This window comes from Equus quagga, chromosome 9 (assembly GCF_021613505.1).
Source record: "Equus quagga isolate Etosha38 chromosome 9, UCLA_HA_Equagga_1.0, whole genome shotgun sequence".
Lineage (NCBI taxonomy): Eukaryota > Metazoa > Chordata > Mammalia > Perissodactyla > Equidae > Equus > Equus quagga.
In genome coordinates this window covers 56,588,894-56,610,982 of record NC_060275.1, presented here as the reverse complement: position 1 = coordinate 56,610,982, position 22,089 = coordinate 56,588,894, and the positions used below count along the sequence as shown (strand labels likewise).

Genomic DNA, 22,089 nt, shown 5'->3' with positions numbered 1-22,089 from the left:
TGTTTAAAGACACTTTATTTAGTATACGTTACTGATTCACTAACATTGAAATCATAGCCAACACACTATAACTCATGCCTGAATGAAGCTTCCCTGACACACGTATTGTCTCCATAGGGCACATCACAGCCTTCTTGCACTTAGGAATGCTAGGGAACACTTCAGCACTACACTTGGGGACCATTTTAGACAGTGAAATCACCAAAAAAAGAACAAAAATGTGAAAAACATGGTGCTACATAAACAATGAGGAGGATACTTGTTTACAGAATGAGAACCAAAATAAAATGGTAGAGTGTCTCCTGTTCAACCTCAGCTGGAAACACACACATCAGGCAACTCCAATTTTTTGCCACTCCGCTCATGTCAGCAAATAATCGTGAGTATTGATTTTGAGGTTACAAATAAATTTCAGAGAACAGGAGAATTCACAAACACAGGATTTGTAAATAATGAGGACCAATTGTATATGTAACAAACAAGCAAAATATCAAATCTTACTACTCATAAAAATATAGATTACAATAACAAGATGAGATTTTAACCTGTTAAAAATGTGATAAACAGTATGGTGACTCTTCAAAAAACTAAAATTAGAATTACCATATGTTGCAGCAATTCCACTTTTGGGTATACACACACAAAGAGATATTTGCACACCTACATTCATAGCGGCATTATTCACAATAGCTAAAACATAGACGGCACCCCAAGCCCATCAACAAATGAATGATAAGCAAAATGTGGTATATACAATAAACACAATGGAAATTCAGCCTTAAAAAGGAAGCAAATTCTGACATATGCTACAACACGTACAAACTTTGAAGATGTTATGCTAAGTGAAAATAAAAAAACAAATATTGTATGATTCCAATTATATGAGGTACCTAGAGTAGCCAAATTAATAGAGACAGAAAGCAGAACGGTGGTTGCTGAGGCATGGGGGACACGGAGAACGGGAAGTTATTGTTTAATGGGTACAGAGTTTCACTTTTGCAAAATGAAAAAGTTCTGGAGATGGATGGTGGTGATGGCTGCACAAAGATATGAATGTACTTGCTAGCACTGAACCGTACTTTTTTTTTTTTTGAGGAAGGTTAGCCCTGAGCTAACTACTGCCAATCCTCCTCTTTTTGCTGAGGGAGACTGGCCCTGAGCTAACATCTGTGCCCATCTTCCTCTGCTTTATACATAGGACACCTACCACAGCATGACTTTTTGCCAAGCGGTGCCATGTCCGCACCCGGGATCTGAACCGGCAAACCCTGGGCCACCGAGAAGCAGAATGTGTGCACTCTACCACTGCGCCACCGGGCCAGCCCCCGTACTCTTAAAAATAGTTAAGACGGCAAGTTTTACGTTATGTGTATTTTACCACAATAAAAAGAATTAAAGAAAAATATGTAATGATAATGCCGGAAATAAACAGCAATGCTATCAAATCAATACTCTCAGGGGTAGTGTAAAATCGTACAACGCAATTTACCAATTCTTCTCAAAAGCTTTTAAAATATTCGCTAATTTCTCTACTGGAATGAGCCCAAGGAAATAATCCTAAATATATAAAAAACTAAATTAATGAAGATTTTCATTGTAACATACTTCTCAGAGACAAAGCCTACAAACTGAAAGATCTACTAAAAAATTCAGTAATGAGTGGATAAGGAAAAAATGTGTGGACTATTCAGTTAACAGACATTAATTTATGCGATATTCACAACAGCCAAAACATGCAGATGAATGGATAAACAAAATGTGGTGTAGGCATACAACAAACTATTATTCAATCTTAAAAAAGAAATTCTGAGGGCCAGCCTGGTGGCGCAGCAGTTAAGTCCACACGTTCTGCTTCAGGGGCCCCAGCGTTCACTAGTTCAGATCCCAGGTGCGGACATGGCATCGCTTGTCAAGCCATGCTGTGGTAGACATCCCACATATAAAGTAGAGGAAGATGAGCATGGATGTTAGCTCAAGCTAGTCGTCCTTAACAAAAAGAGGACTGGTGGCAGATGTTAGCTCAGGGCTAATCTTCCTCAAAAAATAAATAAAATTCTGATACATGCTACAAATACAGATGAGCCTTGAAAACATCATGGTAAGTGAAATAAATCAGACACAGAAGGACAAATATTGTACTATTCCATTTACATCAGGTACCCAGAACAGTCAAATTTATAAAGAATTAGAGGATGACCAGGGGCTAGGGGCAGTGAGGAGGAGGGAGTTACTGAGTACAGTTTCAGTTTAGGATGAAGAAAAAATTCCAAAGATGTATAATGGTAATGGTACACAACAATGTAAATGTGCTTAATGCCACTGAACTGCAATGTACACTTAAAAATGGTTAATTTACCACAATAAAAAAAAACCTAAACCAAATGATTCTAAACGTTTTACGTGTTACACTATAGTTATTTGATGGATTTGGCGGCACTACTCTTTGAAAACAAAGAACGAGTTATAATAACTATCTTTGAGGGATCACTGGTATCAAACTTGACTGTGAAAAACAAGGAGTAAAAAGCATCTTTCAGATTTTCAGTTATTTTGGAATTGTCGAGAATGCAAATAATCCACACTCCAGCTTTGATCTTCAAGTCTATTACCATTTACCTTAAATCTCTGAGGTTCCTAAATCCCAAATAGCATCTCATATCACAGAAGCTCTGCTTGTCAGAGCAGTCTACACACGTGTACAGGAACTTTAAGAAACAAACACTCCACTTCCTCCTTAACAAGCAGAGAACTTCACTGGATATAAATGGATTTGTATTGTTCTTTCATCGCGAATCAAGGTGCGCTTTCTATTGAACACAAGGAGAGAACAATCTGCCCAAGTGGGATGAGGTACACAGAACTTGAGACACACCCGCGACCTGAAGGCACTACAGGTGCCAAGGCAAAGTCCTCCCTGAACAAGTGTGGTAAGGCACGTCAGCTACTCCAAAAACTGCGCGGTCGGACAAACTCCTACTGGGGATTAAGCAGGGGGCGGTGGGGGAAGAGGGGAGTCCCACGCTCTCGCCTACGTGGACCGGAGTCTCAGTACACCGGAATCCCGCGTGCTCACAGCGTCTCCGCAGCGGCGGGAGCGCGCACGTGGCCACCACGGCCGCCCGCCCTGCCCGCTCCGCGCAGGCGCACGGCCGCGCGACCCCCGGCAGCGGCTGTGACCCCACAATACAGCAGTGAGGATGGCGGAGCCGGCCAGGAGGCCCAGGCTTGCCCAACTACCCTGAGCTCCAGGCCTCGTACGTGACGGCGCGCCTCAAAATTGGGAGTAGTCCCCACTTGCACGCGCCCGTCCCCCAGCTCAGACAGCAGGACGCACACGTTCCCACTCCCCCGCCTTCCGGGCGCGGCCCCGCCCGAAGGTTCCGCGCACACCTTGACGCTTTGGTCGCTGGAGCAGGTCGCCATCCGCCGCCCGTGGAAGTCGAAAGAGACATCATGGATGAGGTCCTTGTGGTCCGCCGCGATGCTGCGCGCCACAAACATGGCTTCCGCCGGGCCCGCGCTTCCTCCGTCCGCCCCTCCCGTTTCCAAAGAGGGCGGCCGCAGGCGCGCGGACCGCGACACACCGGGACCCGCCGCCGGGGCGCGCACGGCGCGTGCTCTGCGCGCGCCCGCGCCCCGCCCCCCGGCCCGTCATGCCCCGCGAGGCCGAAGCGACTGCGCCTGCTCTCTAAAAAGAAGCGGTGGGGAGCCCACCCGCTGCGTTCCGTGGGTTGGTGTTGCCGGGCTTTAATGAAAGTTAAAGGAACTCATTGTTGAAGGAATGAAATTGAGAACAATGTAAAAGTTAAAAGTGCCATGTACAGTCCTCGACCCTGAGTCAGTTTTGGTCAACATTTCGTTGTGTTTCCCCTGAGACACCGGCTGAGTGCTTGGAGCTACTGGAGAAGATAGACGTGGATTTGGTCAGCGGCAGAGCTTTGCTGCGACAACTTCCAGGAGCAAGGAAGTGAAACGTAGGGTGAAGGAGTTAAAGTTTCCCTGCATTAGGATGAAACTGTGCCTGTACCTACAAGGTTAACTGGGAAACAGAGTAACCAAAGTTTCTGAGCTTGTCTTGCAGAACAGTGGGAGAACGCTGATAAGAGAGTAGGTTGCTGACACCTTTCTGCCTAAGCATCACGCAGGATCACTGAGAAGCTACGATGACCGATTGTGAGCTTCACACGTCATAGACTAAAGATCCACCGCATGCCAACTTAGGACCGCCACCCCCCTGCGTTTGCACGTGACCTGTGAAGAAATATGAAAGTCGCCGCTGCGCAGAGGACTCTTAGAACTTCAGCCCCCAAGGCCACATGCTCCCCTCCCCATCTTATTCTCACAACATGCTTTGGAAAAACACTTAGAACTGCACCTAGGCAAGCTAACTATAACTGATAGAAAGAATAACTTGATAGCAGAAAATTTATATCCTATGCCCAAACTTTTCCTTCTGTCCCAGATAGGAAAGTAACTGAGTTTTCTTAGATTCCTCAGGAATGTGGCATTCAACAGATCCAGTACAGAGAGGCGCCCAACGTTCTTTGGTGATCCATCACCTGACATTCCCGAGTCCCCTCCCCAGCCCTGTTTGCCTTATATAAGTTATTTCCAAATTAGTTCCCTTTAAGATGGGTTTTTTAAAAAAATTGTGCTTTGCTTTTAGTGTGCTTTGCAGATAGGTAAATATTGTTTTAAAGTAAAGCTTAGAGACAGTAAACGTCAGTGGTTGCGAGCGATCATCTGGGAATTGAATAGGTGAAGCACCGGAGTTTTTTTTTTAACAGACTATTTTTTAGAGCAGTTTTAGGTTCACGGTAAAACTGAGCAAAAATACCTAGAGTTCTCATATGCAGATGATCCCTAACTTAACAATGGCTGAGGGTTCAACTCAGGATTTTTTTACTTTACAGTGGTGTGAAAGCGATATGCATTCAGTAGAAAGTGTACTGAATTTTCACAAACTGAACACATCCGTGCAGCCATCACTGGATTGAGAAACAGAACATGACCGGTGCCCCAGAAGCTCTCCTTATGCTCCCTTCTGGTCATTACACCCCTGCCCCAAGGGTAACCACCATCTTCATTTCTAACAGCGTAAGTTAGTGTAATAGTTAATGTTACGTGTCAGTTTGCTTAGGCTGTGGTGCCCAGTGTTTGCTCAAACACTAGTCTAGATGTTACTGTGAAGATATTTGGTACATGTGATTAATATCTACAATCACCTGATTTTAAGTGAAAGCGATTACCCTCAATGTAGATGTGCGTCGTCCGTTCAGTTGAAAGTCTTAAGAGCAAAGACTGAAGTTTCCCAGGGAAAGGAGGGAATTCTTCCCCAAGACAATAACAGAGAAGTTGTGCCTGAGTTTCCAGTCGACCTGCCTACCTGCCCTATGGATCGCAAACTCAAGACTACAACATCAACTCCCACCTGAGTTTTCAGCCCGCCAGCCTGTTCTACAGATTCCAGAGTTGCCAGCCCTAACAGTCACATAAAACAATTCCCTGAAATATATGGAGAGATATATATTGGTCCTGTATTTCTGGAGAACACTGACTATTATAGATTTTGATAGCAAGTGTGTCTAGAGGAAGAGAATCTTAAGGGTGAATTTTCTCAATTCGTTCTGTGGTTTCTGGAAATGGTTCCCTACTCTGATTAAATTTAAAGGCACTGAGGACTCTATTTCCAGTGGTAAAGGAGCACCAATAGTCCATAGCATGATGTGGCAATAGAGATACCCAAAATATCAACATTGGATACTCCTACTCAAATACCTATGAAAAGCAAGGTTCTGAGTGACCATATATTTGATAACTTAGAATATTTTTGTTAAACTAGTGAATATAATGAGACTGGCTGGTTGCTTTTAGCTGTACTAGAAAAGTAGATAAAGAAAAGGATGAGCTGAGGGCTTCAAATTCCCAGCTCAAGCACCACATAACTGACTAGAAAGTTTCTACGTCTGCTCTGAAAGAACCACTTATGTCCTATCACCATAGAGCTGAGATTTCTGAAAACCAAAACGAGGGTCTCACCCTACAAGTGGTTGAATTACAACACAAATTGAATTCTCAGCCTCACAGGAAACCTCTGCTGGATTGAAAAAAAACAAAAACAAGATCCTGAAAATTGGAATGGTGACGTAAGGGCAGATCCTGGTGAAGCTGGGGACACTGAACCTTAAATTCTGTGAGTCGCCCTTGCCAGTAGAAGCAACACTTCCACTCCAACATCTGAGGATGTTGACCCTGCTTTGCCTGAGGAGCCTGTAATGGGCTCTTCTGAGGTAGTCACCTTGTAAGACGCTGCTGATTCCCCTCAGGACTCACCCCAGGCACCCCTCTTTGCTTCTAGAACTGTAGCAAAACTCAAGTCCCAGCAAGCCTGAAAAGATGAGGTACAAGGTTTGACCCATGAGGAGGTGCACCATGCTCCAAAAGAACTGCATTATTTTTTCCAATTTATACAGTATATTATATACTGTATTATATTACATTATACAATTATAATTATATATATAGTATATATTATATTATACAATGTATATATGTGGCAGTGGATATTAAGAGGGTGGGAGAATGATGGAAGGTAGATAAAGTAGGATTGGGCTGAATTTATTGATATGAACCTACTAAGCAGAGGTTCTGGATTCAATGTTGTAACTCAAGGGGTTAGACAGGACTCTAACTGGTTGGTTGGTTTGTTGGTTGGTTGTTTGGTTGGCTGGCTGAAACATGGACCAAAAAGTGATCCACAATAAATGAAGAAATGTCAGAACTGCCTTGGTATACTGTAAAGGAAGGGATCCAAAGGCATAGTGAGATTGGAATGTTAGAGTGTATTTATCATGTAAGACCTGCTCACCCACTCCGGGAGGGTCTGGAGGACACACCTTTCACCATGACTGTGAGAAATAAATTTGTCAAAGGAGTCCCAACATCCTTGGAGAACTCCTTGGGTCACTTTTCTCTGTAGGTCAGAAATTACAGTGGGAACTGCTGCTGCTAAACTGGAATTCTTAAACACAATGGGGATAATTGGATCTGGAGATAGCAGGATAATTGCCAAAGACAAGGTGGGACTGGTAACCATCATAGATGGCAGATTCAAAGCAGTAATCAGAATAGTCTTACTGACAGAAATCTATGGTATTGGTTAGTTGATCTAGTGTCCCTAGAAGAAAATAGATGGGCAGTCTACTAAATTCTTCTTCATTCTGTATAAATGGAAGGGGTCTAGATCAAGATCACAAAAGCCCAACTGATACTGTAAAAACAGAGTCACAGCCTTTCAGTCAATTCCAGACTCGGCCTAGTTTACAGACCCAAAAACCCTTGAATAAAGAGGAGGCCAGATCCCCTTGAGGAAGGACCCTACCGCACTGCAAAAAATACTGCTAATATTCCTCTCTGCCTTCCCTCAGGGACCAAGGACCCTTTACCATAGTGATTATGCTTTGGGGGAAAGGAATAATTAGACTTTTCAGGAATTTCTGAACACTATCTCTCAACTGACACTAATTCCAGGAGACCCAAACATCATTGTGATACACCAGTCAGAGTAGGGCTTATGGAGATCAGGTGGCCAGAGGAGTTTTATCTCAGTTTTAGACCCATCTCACAGTGGGTCCAGTGGGTCCCCAAACCCATCCTGTGGTTATTTCCCCAGTTCTGGAATGTATAATTGGGATAGACATACCCAGCAGCTGGCAGATTCCCCACACTGTTCCCTGACCTGTGGAGGAAGTGCTATTATGGTAGGAAAGGCCAAGTGGAAGCCGCTAGAACTGCCTCTACCTAGGAAAATAGTAAACCAACAGCAATACTGTATTCCTAGGATTGCAGAGATTAGTGCTACCATCAAGGCCTTGAAGGATGCAGGGGTGATGATTCCTACCATGTCCTCATTCAACTTACCTATTTGGAATGTGCAGAAGGCAGGTGGATCTTGGGGAATGATGGTAAATCATCATAAACTTACCCAGGCAGTCATTGCAACTACAGTTGCTGTTAGAGATGTGGTTCCACTGTTTGAGCAAATTAACACGTCCTCTGGTACCTCATTTGCAGCTATTGACCTGTCAAATGCTTTTTTCCCCCAATACTTGTTAATAAGAACTTCCACCAGAAGCAGTTTACTTTCAACTGGCAAAGCCAGCAATACACTTTCACTGTTGTGTTCGTCTGCTTGGACTGCCACAATAAAATACCACAGACTGGGTGACTTAGACAACAGAAATGTATCCTCTCACAGTCCTGGAGGCTAGAAGTCCCAGGCTGAGGTGCCAGCAGATTTAATTTCTGGTGAGAGCTCTCTTCCTGGCTTGCAGACATCCACCTCACTGTGTCCTCACATGGTCTTTCTTCTAGATGCACTCAAAAAGAGACGATCTCTGGCATCTCTTCTTCTTCTTGTAAGGACAGCAGCCTTATCAGATTAGGTCCCACCATTATGACCTCATTTAACCTTAATTACCTCCCTACAGACCCTATCTCCAAATACAATCACATTGGGCCCCCAAAATTCGTATATTGAAGTCCTAACCCCCAGGAAGGTGGTGGCTCCAATTGCAGCTGCTGTACCAGATGTGGCTTCATTGCTTGAGCAAATTAACACATCCCCTGGTACCTAGTGTACAGTTATTGATCTGACAAATGGTTTTTTCTCTTTGCCTGCCAGTAAAGACTACCAGAAGCAGTTTGCTTTCACTTGGCAAGACCAGCAATGCACTTTCGCAGTCCTACCTCAGGGGTATATCAACTCTCCAGCCCTATGTCATAATTTAGTTTGCTGGGATCTTGATTGTCTTTCCCTTCCACAAGATATCACACTTGTCCATTACATATATGACATTATGTTGATTGAACGTAGTGAGTGAGAAGTAGCAATTACTCTTTACTTATTGGTAAGACATTGTGCGTGGGAGGGCGGGAGATAAATCCAAAAATAATTCAGGGGCCTTCCACCTCGGAGAAATTTCTAGGGGTCCAGTGGTGTGGGGCATGTCAAGATATCCCTTATAAGCTGAAAAATAAGTTGTTGCATCTGGCTCCTCCTACAAGCGAAAAGGGGTACAATACCTAGTGGACTCTGTGGATTTTGGAGGCAACATACTCCTCATACCGGTGTGCTAATCCAGCCCATTTACCAAGGGCCCCAAAAGCTGCTAGTTTTAAGTGGGGCCCTTGGCCCTTACTCTTGCTACACTACCTTCTCTGTTCCAGCCCCCACCTATGGCCTCATGAAGAGTTTCCTACAATCAGTTGACTGAGGAACAGAAAGCTCAGGTCAGGTATACAGATGGTTCTGCATGATATGCAGGCACCAGCCAAAAGTGGGCAGCTAAAGCACTACTGCTAGGACATCCTTGAAGGACAGTAGTGAAGGGAAATCCTCCTGGTGTGCGGAACTTCAGCAATGTACCTGGTTGTTCATTTTACTTGGAAAGAGAAAGCGCCAGAAGTACGATTGTAAACTGATTCATGGGCTGTGGCTTGATGGTCAGGGACTTGGAAGGCACATGATTGGAAAATTGATAACAAGAAAATTTGTGGAAGAGGTATGTGGATAGACTTCTCTGAATGGGAAAAAAAAACCCATGAAGTTGTTTGTGACCCATGTGAATGCTTACCAAAGGGTGATTTCAGCAGAGAAGGATTTTAATAATCAAGCGAATAGGATGACCAATTCTGTGGAGACCAGTCAGCCTCTTTTTCCAGCTACTCCCACCATCACCCAATGGGCTCATGAACAAAGTGACTTTGATGTTAGGGATGGAGGTTATGCATGGACTCAGCAATATGGATTTTCACTCACCAAGGTTGACCTGGCTATAGCCACCACTGAATGCCCAATCTGCCAGCAGCAGAGACCAATGCTGAGTCCTCAATATGGCACCATTCCCCAAGGTAATCAGCCAGCCACCTAGTAGTAAGTTGATTACATTGGACCACTTCTGTCATACAAGGGGCAGTGTTTTATTCTTATTGGGAGAGACATTTACTCTGAATATGGATTTGCCTTCCCTGCGTGCAGTGCTTCTGCCAAAATTACCATCCGTGGACATATAGAATGCCTTGTCCACTGTTGTGGTATTTCACACAGCGTTGCTTCTGATCAAGGAATTCACTTAACAACAAATGAAGGATGTCACTGGGCCCATGTTCCTGGAACTCACTGGTCTTACTATGTTCCCCACCATACTGAAGCAGCACTCTTGACAGAATGGTTGGGTGGCCTTTTGAAGACTCACTTACTGTGAGAGCTAGGTGGCAGTACTCTGCAAGGCTGGGACAATGTTCTCCAGGAGGCTATATTTGCTCTGAATCAGCGTCCAACATATGGTGCTGTTTTTCCCACAGCCAGGAATCAAGGGGTGAAAATGGAAGGGGCACCACTCACTATTGCCCCTAGTGACCCACTAGCAAAATTTTTACGTCCTGTCTCTCTGCTGGTCTAGAAGTCTTAGTTTCAAAGGGAGGAATGCTTCCATCCAGAGACACAACAGTGATTTCATTAAACTGGAAGTTAAGTCTGCTGCCCAACCACTTTGGGTTCCTCATGTCTCTGAATCAGTAGGCAAAGAGGGAATTATCGTGCTGTCTGGACTGATTGCTCATGACTGCTAAGGGAAATTTGGCTGGTGCTCCACAATGGAGGTAAGGAAGCGTATGTCTGGAACACAGGAGAACCTAAGGGTAGGGCGTCCCCTAGTATTACCATGCACTGGCATTAAGATTAATGGAAAACTTCAACAATCCAATCCAGGCAGGACTACTAATGGCAAGAATGAAGGTTTGGGTCACCCACCATGACCAGCTGAAATGTTTGTTGAAGGCAAAAGGAATACGGAAGAGGTGGTAGAAGAAGATAGGTATAAATACCAGCTATAACCATATGACTAGTCCCAGAAATGAGGACGGTAATTGTTATGAGTATTTCTTGCTTATTTGTTTACAAATATGTTTGTGTGTGAGTGTATATAGCAAATATCTTTGTCTTCTTCCTCTCTTATTCCCTTATTATATGACATAAGGTGTATTAACTTTGTATCATTATGTTTAAGTATTGCTAATTTTTTATTATAATATTTAAGTCATAGTATATCAAGGCAAAGAGTAAACACCACTCAAGGACTTTGCATTCTCTCCTGAGGAAAGAGTTAGTGTGTTTTCAGTTGTACATAGGGTAGTTATATCATGCTAGGTGAAATTACGACCTTGTTATTGTCTCTATTTGGAGATTAAGTATGGTTTAAGGAAATGTGTGTAGGTGCCAAGCTGACAAGGGGTGGACCACAGTGGTTAATTTTATGTGTCAACTTGGCTAGGCTATAGTGCCCAGTTGTTTAGTCAAATACTAGTCTAGATGTTGCTGTGAAAGTATTTTGTAGATCTGATTAACATCTATAATTAGGTGACTTTAAGTAAAGGAGATTACCCTTGATAATTTGGATGGGCCTCATCTGTTCAGCTGAAAGCCTTAAGAGCAAAGACTGAAGTTTCCCAGGAGAAAAAAGGAATTCTGCCTCAAGACTAAGACAGAAGTCCTGCCTGAGTTTCCAGCCTGTCAGCTGCCCTACAGATTTCACACTTGCCAGTCTCCACAATCCCATGAGCCAATTCCTTAAAATAAATCCCTTTTAATGTATGAGGAATTTATTTTAAGGAATTGAAGGAATATATATATATATATTATATTGGTTTCCTTTCTCTGGAAAACTCTGATACAATTGGTTTCACTTGGGTTTGTACTTTCCGTAAGTGATACAATATATACTGTGAGATTCATCCCTACTTGGCATGGGTCGCTCCATCCTAATACGGATGAATTGTGAAAGTAGACCGTCTGTGTGGTCTAGAGCTGCTTATCCGACAGTAACCTGCAGGTGGCACTAAAACATTTGGGATAGAATTTTGAAGCACTGCAGCCCTCCACCCCCACCCCCTGGGATCCATGCAGGTGCCTGGGTGCCAGCAACCTCTGAAATTTTCCATGGTCTATAACACAGCAGACAACATATCATCAAATTGGAGAGGAAGTCTTTACATTTCTAAATTCAGTGCTTATTGGCTCAATAAACTTGAAGTGCACAGGATTTGGAGGCCTTGACAGAGTAGGCTAGGGGGCGGTTTGTGCTGAGTTCAGCGCTACAGAGTGTCCATGACTAGGAGGGATATGAGATTTCACCCTACTTTCAAGTTAATCACCAGCTGTCCCAGATTCATGGACACTGGCAGAAGCTATGTTATTACTCACGACCATAGCAGTGGCCAGAGCACCCACATTTTCTTGCACCATTTCTGTGAGCTCCGATGTGACTGTGCCAGGTGACAGCAGCATATGCAGGAGGTTGCAATTCAGAAGGATCTCTGAGCACAAGGACGCTGAATATTTGGTAATGGGCAATAAGCCTGCATACTCCTTTGTTCCCATGAGAGACACTCTATCTTCCAAGGGTGTAAGCAAACTGCCTTTTGCTCAGGAGAAAGACATTGTCTCTGTCTTCCAAGGCTGTTCATTATCAAACATTCTTGAAAAGATAAACCAGAACAAAGGGAAACCAGTGCCTTGCTTCCAAGACACGCAGAAAAGTGAGAGACCTATGGAGCATCATCTTGCAACAGGAGTGTATCGAGTGAAGGAGGTCCTTTCCCACTGGAAGGTTTGGTAAAGAAGAAAGAGATGCACCTCTAGAATTGTGAATATGGCTGCAAGTGGCATCTCTGTCTTCTGAGCATTGACATCAGTCGTCAGGGCCAAAAGGCTGCAATCTGGGAAGTTGGAGACTAGCCTGGGGTCTGCAGCCTTTTATGGCATCCCCTCTTGAACATTTGAGAAGGTGGAGATCTCCCTCTTATCTCCCTGCAGCAGGTTGTAGAGAAGGCAGTCATGCAGGCTTCCTTTGTGTCTCTGCTCCTGAGCTTTGGAAGGGGGAACCTGTCAGGTGCAAGAGCCCAGGACAAGTTTTCCTTTCTGGCTGGGGCAGAAGAAGAGAGAGAAGATGGTACATTTGTGGCTCCAGCAGAGGCAGCTGTGGTGCTGAGAAGGGCAGAGGGATGGCAGATCCCTAGGAGGCCCACCCTCCTGCACAGGTCCAACTAAGTCTTGGTGAGACTAGAGACTGTTTCCAGAACAATGGCTAGGTTTTAGAGGGAAACCCTTGCTACTCTAGCCTCTCTCTTAGTGTACGAGGAACAGCGTTAGGGGCTGGTCCATGAAGAACTCAATCTCTTTCCTGCAAAGTGTTCAGAGGGAAGTTTTGGGTTGAACTGTAAGGAAGGTCTGTGTTTCAGAACTAAGATGTCTGTGGTTGCTGAGTGTAAAGGAAGGGAGGATCTTCCATGTTACTTCCCTGAGATCTTTACTTCCTGTTGTAATTTGTATTATATATTAAAAGGACACAATAGGTGTAAAATTACAGGATAATGAACTTTTATTGGTAGAAAGGATATCAGAGATGGCCTAGTCCAATAGTTGATTAACTGGGATCCTGGGACTTCTCAGAGCTCCATGAATGTATTTCAGGGGTCCCACCCTCTCCTAGCATAATGTATTTGACCCTCTGAATGTTTGTCATTTGACTGGGGATCAGACAGAACAGACTGGCCTCTGGGGTTTGGATGAGAAGAGGTTGGTGTGGCCTGGCATGGCCAGGTGTTGCTGGTATGAGGTAGTGGCCTTGAACGGGGTGAGGAAGTGGGTGTCCAGGAGTGACCAGCAGCCTTGATGTCCTCAACCATGACATGCAGGAAGGACATTTTGTAATGTTTTATGCTGAGAATTTAAGCAACAAAATAGAAAACAGTGAAGTATCTCTATTTAGATTGGTTTGGCTAGAGTTTGAGGTTCATGTTTTGAGTCTTGGGGGAGAATGTTGCATTCTCCAAGACAGGACTCCAAGTGCCAGACTGGAGACCCTAGTCTTTACCCTATAGGCAGAGGGGAGCAACTGGTGCTCCATCAGCAGGGAAACAACACAGAAAAGTGGTATCTTAGGAATGTTCATCTGGAGGAAATTGTAAAAGTGAGAGAGTAGGAAAGGAAGAAGACTTTCTTTCAGAGCATTCTTCACCTGGCACACGGTAAGCCCTCAAAAACATTTGAGGAGAGAGAGAGAGGGAGAGAGAGAATGCCTCATGTCGAGTCCTATCAACACAGCTTGTTCCAAGAGTGACGCGGTGTTCACTTTCAGTGCTCATGCAAACGGGGAGGTGAGGATGCATGACTCTACAAATATTCTTCACTGCTGCTCTGAGTAACACTTCCACTTCCTCTTCCCCTTGTAACGGAGGGCAGTTACTGTTCTCAAGTTCTCACGTTGTAATGGGGCCTGCTGTACTGGGACCTGAGAAAGGAAATTGAGTTTTCTGTTAATACGATCACTACCCCAGAGCCTGGGTATTTGGGACAGCTGACGTGCAATGCTATCGTCTAGGGAGATGTGGAACATTTTTGAAAGGTCACTTTTAGGAAATAGTTTGAGATGGCTGTGGAACTATCCTGAGCGCTTTGAGTTTCAATATTCCAGGTGAGGAGTCAGTCCTCTCTCTGACATCTCAAAAACTGCATTTTGAACAGCGCAGTGTGGTAGGCTAGATAATGGCTCCTCAGATATGTCTGCATCCTAATCCCCAGAACTTGTAAATAAGTTACCTTATATGGTAAAAGAACTGGGTAGAGGTGATTAAGTTAAGGGTCTTAAGATGGGGAGACTATCCAGGTGGGCCCAATGTAATCCTAACCATCCTTATAAGGGGGATGCAGAAGGGTAAACGTCAAAGGAAAAGATGATGTGATAAGAAGCAGAGATTAGGGTGAAGTGGCCATGAGCCAAGGAATTGGATGGCCTCTACAAGCTTGAAGAGTCAGGGAAGTGGTATCCTCCTGGAGCCTCCAGAAGGAACATAGCTCTTCTGACACCTTGATTTTAGCCCCTCAAGACTCATTTTGAACTTCTGACCTCCAGAACTGTAAGAGAATAAACTTGGGTTATTTTAAGCTACAACATTTGTGATAATTTTTTACAGCAGCAATAGGAAACTCACACACACAGCCAGCACTAGGTTCTATGGAGGATGCTACATAGGCCTCTCTCTCCACCCAAGACCGGCACTGGCCTGGTGCAGAGGGCTTCAGCCTTCGCTTTACACTGGAATCACACGGAGAACTTCTGAAGATCCTCTTGCCCAGGATATACTCCAGATTAACTGAACCAGAATCTCTGGGACTAGCACCCAGGTATCATTATTTGGGGGGGGTGGGTGATATAAATAGAGAAATCATCATTATTTTTGGGGGGGTGTAAATAGAGAAGTAATCCACATGGCAGTAAAATCTATATCTCAGGTGTCCAGTTCAAAGAATTTTCACAATTGTACATATCTGTGCGACCACCATTCAAACAAGATACAGAACATTTCCATCGCAACAGAAAGTTATATCATGCCCCTTTGCAGTGAATTCCAGTCCCTGCAAGAAGCAACCACTTTATGACATTTATTACCATAGAGGAATTTTACCTGTTCTTGGACTTCATTTAATGGAATCACACCGTGTGTATTTTTTGGTGGGTCTGGCTTCTTTAATTCAAAATAATGTTTTTGAGATTCATCCATGTGTTTGTACATTCCTTTTTATTGCTAAGTAGTATTTGATTATATAACTCTATCACAATTTATTTATCCATTTTGATGTTGATGGATTTTGGGGTTGTTTACAGTTTTGAGCCGTTGTGAATAAGGTTATGTAAAACGTGGCCACAAAATCTTTGACAGTTCTTCATCAGAAATAATCTCTGCATCCCCTCCTACTGGATCTGGGCAGGCTTGTGACTGCTTCAACTAATAGAGAATTGTGGAAATGATAGTATTCTAGACCTAATTGCATCCCCCCAAATTTATATGTTGAAGCTGTAACCCCCAATGTGACTATATTTGGAGTCAAGGCCTTTAGGTAGGTTAAATGAGGTCGTTAGGATGGGGCTCTAATCCGGATAGGAGTTCTCTCTCTCTCTCTGCACACACACAGAAGAAAGGCCGTGTGAGGACACAGTGAGAAGGTGGCCATCTGCAACCCAGGAAGAGTCCTCACCAAGAACTAACCCTTGGTCTTGGACTTCCCAGCCTCCAGATATGGGAGAAAACAAATGTCTGTTGTTTAAGCCACCCAGTCTGTGATGTTTTGTTATGGCAACCCTTGCAGACTAATGTAAACATTATGTTACTCCTGAGGTTATAACATGTATAAGAGGCCATGCAGCTTCCCGAAGCTGGGAAGTTCTCTGGGAACACTTGCCTTAGAGCCCTGAGATGCCGTGGAAGAAGTCTGGCTACCCTGAGACCACCATGCCAGAAAGGCTACTATAGACGCTCTGGTTGAAAGTCCCAGCTGAGCCCAGCCTTCAACCAGCCCAGCCCAGAGGCCAGACGTGAGTGAGTGAGTTAGCCATCTGGGAATGACTGTGTCAGACACTGGCCATGGTGGGGCAGAGCAGAGCTGCTGCATCGTGTCCTTTCTCAATTCCTGACCAAGGAATCTGTGAGCACAAAAAATGGTGGTGGTATGCCACTCACTTTGGGGTAGTTTTTTAGTCATACTGGATAGCTGGAAGAGTGCTGCTCTGAGCATTCTTGGAGAAGCCTTTTTTGGGAACTATTCATTTCTTCATTTCTCACCATTAAGTATGTCAGAGTAGAATTGCTAACTTGAAGACTAGATGTGTTTTTGGCCTTATACAAATTTGCCACAGTTCTACAATGTGGTCGTACTATTTTACACACCCAACAGCTATGCATGAGAGTTTAGTTGCTCTGTATCTTTGCCAACGTTTGGTGTTATCATTCTGATGTTAGCCACCCTGGTGGGTGTGAAAGGACACCTTGTTGTCATTTTATTTTCAGTTCTTTTGTCACTAAGGATGTTGAGCACCTTTTCATGTGCTTATTGGCCATTCATATGTCCACTTTTGTGAAGCATCTGTTCAAGTCTTTTGTCTATTTTTAAGCACGGGGTTGTTTGTCTTTTTATTGTTCATTTGTGAGAATTCTTTATATATTCTGGATATAAGGCTTTGTCAGACAAATGAACTGTGAATATTTTTTCCCAGTCTATGTGACATTAGTAGTTTTTAAAGCTCCCTAGGTGATTTCAAGGTGTAGTCAATGTTGAGACCATTGACCTAGTGCTTATTCCTTCTTTTCCTGGGAGGACAAAATCGGGGTCCACTGTGCAAAGTTTGGAGTCAGACTGTCTGGTCTTGATGTGTCTTCAATACTTGCCTCCAGCATGTGTCATGTTAAAGTGACCGCCAGCAAGTCATGTTAAAAGATAAAATGAGGGCCTGGCCCAGTGGCATAGTGGTTAAGTTTGTGCACTCCACTTTGGTGCCCCAAGATTCAGGGGTTTGGATCACAAGTGTGGACCTACACACCACTCATCAAGCCATGCTGTGGTGGCATCCCACACCCAAAAAATAGAGGAAGAATGGCACATATGTTAGCTCATGGCCAATCTTCCTCACCAAAAAAAATAAATACAATGAGGCACGTTCAAATTTTCAAGAGTTTATTTGAGTGTGTGTCACTTTGAATGGGGCAATACCAAAGCAAATGTGGTTAGGAGTGCTCCATGGCAGGAACGAGCAAGGGAAGAGGTTTTTATAGAGAAGACCAGAAGCAGAGCAAGGAAATTATTTCATTGCCTATAGCTTAAGGGGTTGCCTTATTTAGGAAAGCCTAGTTTTTTGTCTGTGATTGGCTGTTCTGAAGTTTCCTTTTCTCAGATTAGAGTGGACTGACTCTGGCTTTGGTTTTGGTTTGCTTATATAGGCTTCCAAGGCATTAAAGCCACCCCAGTCTAATGGCCTCCTTGTTTAATTATTTTACCAGTCACTTAATAGCTCTATACCTCATTTCCTTATCTCTAAAATAGAGTTAATAATAGTACTATGAAGAGTGTCATAATAATTAAAGGAGATCAAATGCAGAACCATTGGTGTAGTAACTGACAGTATGTGAACGGATTATGGTATCTTTAGGACAGTATTAGGTTTTCAAATTAAAATTCCTCATACTTATATAGAATCTTCTATCTTAGGTAAGTTTTTCAGGTCACCAATATTTGCCCTGGATAAAAGACTAGTGTAGGGGTAAGAAGACAGAACGCTTTAGATATGTAAGGAAATCCTTGGAAATAACATCTCTACTGGGTATTTGTTCTTTTTTAATATCTTCTGCTTTAGATAGTCTCCAATTAACACGGGAAGGGGGTAAGAGGGAGGAGCTGCAGGGTCGGCAGTGCTGAGTGACAGTAACATGGAGTCTGGCATCTCAGGTTTTCTAGATACAAATTTTCAAGACTGAAATTGGCACTAGGTATGTCAACTTTTCAGTAGTGCTAAACCAGTTCACTCTCATACCTGGCTTCTTTTGGGATCAAGGCTCACTTCTATAAGGCAACTGTCTAAGCCTATGATAACACAAAGATCTAGGTAACAGGCCAACACAGGAATTGAATCCATGTTTGAGGTAACATACTTTTATTTTATTTTTATTTTTAAAATTTTAATTTAATTTATTTTTCCCCAGTTTTATTGAGCTATAACTCACGTACAACATTGTATAAGTTTGAGGTGTACAACCTAATGCTTTGATATATGCATATGTTACAAAATGATTACCGCAATAAGTTTGGTTAACATTGAATCCATGCTGAAGGCAGCATGGCCTAATTATCATGGTGCTTTAGTCAGAGGGATGTGCAGCTTACAGAATGCTTTTGTATATTTATTGTAGGTTAATTTAACTTATAATAATCTTGGAGGAAGGAATGGAAGGGATCATTATGATTGTCTCCAGTTTGCAGATAAAGAAGCTGGGGCTCAGAGGTCACACAGTTGGTAAAACTCTGAACTTGCACAAGAAGTCAAATGTTCCAGCTTCAAGCTCAGGGCCTTGCCCGCTAAACTAGGGCTTCGCAAACTCTAATTGGAAGCACCTGGGAGGGTCTGTTAAAATGCAGATTTTGACTCAGTAGGTCTGGTTGGGGGCCAAGTTCTTGTATCTTTGATGTGCTTCCGGGTGATGCTGATACTGACCCATGGACCATACTTTGAATGGCTAGGCACTATGCCACACTCCATTTTAATGAATCAACCAGCCATAGGTCTCGGTCTTCAATAGTTGACATTGAGTGCTGCTGAGCTCTGAAGAAAAATCATGTAGAGGTTGGCTTACCAGCACCTTGGATGTGCTCCTCCTTTCTTAGGCTTAGCTAGGGGAAGTAGAGCAGAAGAATGCATCCAGGTGATCAAAAGGTCCTTATGCCTGAAAACGACTTTTCCTAACCCTTCTCAAGAGCTCTGACTGGAGAAATGGCAGTGAGTCAGCCTTACTCCTCACCGGAGCTCTGTCTGGGAGGAAACAAGAAATGATCAAGAAAATGTGATTTATGGCCTGGAAGTAGGGCACTGTTATGGACTGTACATTACCATTGTTGTTCTGGAATCTACAAATGTGTGAATATGCATGCTAGTGTCACAACACACAGCAATCAACAAAAAGATGCAAACAACATGAAAAGGTATAAGGTTTCTCCAGAAGCAAAGGACACAGAAACTTTTCCAGACCAAGAAGACTGCGCAGAGGAGGAAGTAACGTGGCATACTCCCCGCTGGGCATTCAGGTTCCTGGGTTCCCAAAATCCTCTTGGTGATACACAGCTGCCAACTGAAACTCCCTCGCAGAAGAGGGTGTTGTCAGGCATGGGAAGCACCCCCTTGGACATTCTGAGGGGACTTTACACCCTCTTCACCCCTCCTGGCTGTGCCTAGAGTCTGCGCCTCCCGTGCAAATGTGCAGAACAAGCCAACAGCCCTACCTGCCTGTTCATGGCCAGCCAGGGGAAGCAGAGACCAACTCCCAGCTGTCTAGCAGGATCCAGAACAGATCCTAGGAGTCCCTGAGGGCCTGTTCCACCAGCGTGTGCTGGTTGTCAGTGGTGTGTGTCCCTGTCTCTCTTTTTTATTCCCCTTTCTTTGGCACTTCTCTTTTCTCTGCCCACTTCCTTGAGGCTCCTCTTACCCTGTTATTTGTCCAGATCCGACACTGCTCCCACATTTCTTTCTTAGGCCTTGCCTCCTGAAGTGTGCTGGCTACTCTTTTGTACCTAGAAACCCTATCAATGAACCAGGTGGATAGAGGGCTAAGGAGGCAGGTCAAGGGCTTAAGCAGGACAGCCTACTAGCTGGGAAGGCCCAGTTCAGCCTGCTGATGGGCATCTGTTCTGATTCGTCAGTGTCCTTGCTATCCTGGCCTGTTCGTATTTTTAATACCTCCTCTAGGTTTGAGGATGCAGAAGAAGTGCAAACAGCTCCTGTGTGGAACTAGGGAGGTCGTTACGAGCACAGGCTTTGCAAACGGCATTGAAACCTAGAACGCTCTTGCAGCTGGGTGCCCATTCCCCATCTGCGTCTCTGTGTCTGTCTGTATCTATGCTGCATGTGAGGGGACAGGCTCCGTGTGCAACAGACAGGTGGGAGCAGATGGAGAGCCACGATGGCTAAACTGAGCTAATTTAACATCTAGGTTTGCAGGAGGGTAAAGAGTCTGGGCTTCTTTCCCTTCAGTCCATCTTTAGAGCAGGGAGGCTGTTGCTTATTTAATCCCCTGAGGTTTTCCTGCGTCAAGATGCTGCTGAATATGACAAGAATAGCGCTGGGCCATCAGAGAATAACTTGCCAGGCAATTATTAAGTGTTTTCCGAAAGTGATGTTGCTTTGCAAAATGTTTTAAAATAAATTGAATGTGCACTTTCACTTAGAGATGAAGAGAAGCATATCATTTGATTTCACTTATAATGATTTAGATGATGGGAAGAAGAGCAAGTAAATTCAAATTAAATTATTAATTCTCATGATTATAAATTAGAACTCCAACAAGAATAAATGACAGATATTTTTCTATCTGAGCAAATTCTAATTCTTAGAAAGTTACAGGAAAAATACATATTGGCCACTATATGTAATGAATGGATATGCTGACATTGTTATTTATAAAGTCCTTGTGGAGTACAGGCCTTTGCAATGAATTACCATATAGTCATTTTTCTCCAGTGACACTGGAGGACAACATAATGGGTTCTTCTGTACAATATCCATTCCTGCCGGTTAGTGGCTGCACTGCCTGGTGATGGATGTTTTCCAGGCAACTGATAGAACTTGCTAATAATAACTCAATATCCATTGAATAATATGCAATAACAATGAGATTCAATTCAAAAATAAGCCACAGTCTACCTATATTTTTGTGATTCATCCATCATCATATTGATTCCATTTCTCACATTACATCAAGAGTGTTTTTTAATGTGGGAGCCCTATTTATAATATGGGTGGAAGAAAGGGATGAGAAGGGAGATCTTATCATCTGCTGAAGTTCACTTCCAGATAAGAGATTTAGAATAAGAAATTCCCACCTAGAAACAATTTTCCCGTCTTCGGGAAACGCAAAGGCAGTTACCGCCAAGGTTTTTAGTTAGTCACTGTACCTGGATCATAGTTTTGTCCAACTAGAATGTATAATTAATATATTTTGGGAAATGCAAATGTATCTGTTCAAATCATAAGTGAATGAAAGTTAGCTTCATATATCCTTTCATGCTAAAATTTTAAATTGTACTCATATATGTGAACAATTTATATAGTTTCTGCCTATAAGATAGAGACTATAAGACTAATAGAAAGTCCTACATCATACTAAAAATATTCCTGGGAGTCTCATAAACTAAATAAGCAACCTGGGGTCTTGGACTACCTATAGCCTGAGATTTAACTTAACTACCACCTCCTTTGCCTTTGCTCACTCACTCATTATCCAGATATCATAGAAGACCCGGAACAAATTCCAGATCCAGCTCAACAGTTGCCAGACACCTCTGGTCTTCTCCACAGGCTTGTCTCTGATACCAGCTGTCTCTGCAGAGATGAGCTCTACGTGGTTCCAGCTGACCTCCCGCGGGTGTGACCTTACAGCACTTTGCCTCTGTCCGTGACTTTTGCTTCCTGCCCAGAGTTCTCAGTTGATAAT

General features: G+C 43.5%; 1 protein-coding gene and 1 pseudogene across 2 annotated transcripts in view; one reads left to right on the top strand and one right to left on the bottom strand.

Annotated features, from left to right (window-relative positions):
* The window catches only part of SEH1L (SEH1 like nucleoporin), a 28,946-nt gene extending 25,346 nt beyond the window's left edge, over nucleotides 1–3,600 (bottom strand). Inside the window, exon 1 of one of the 2 annotated variants that reach the window (XM_046671164.1) lies at nucleotides 3,391–3,600. In XM_046671164.1, coding sequence (XP_046527120.1) covers nucleotides 3,391–3,501 — 111 coding nt within the window. In that variant the 5' untranslated portion in view covers nucleotides 3,502–3,600. The remainder of the gene's footprint in view (nucleotides 1–3,390) is intronic. The other variant, XM_046671165.1, reaches the window with a different exon arrangement.
* On the top strand, nucleotides 3,500–10,463 carry LOC124244553 (uncharacterized; annotated as a pseudogene).
* Nucleotides 10,464–22,089: the final 11,626 nt, after the last annotated feature.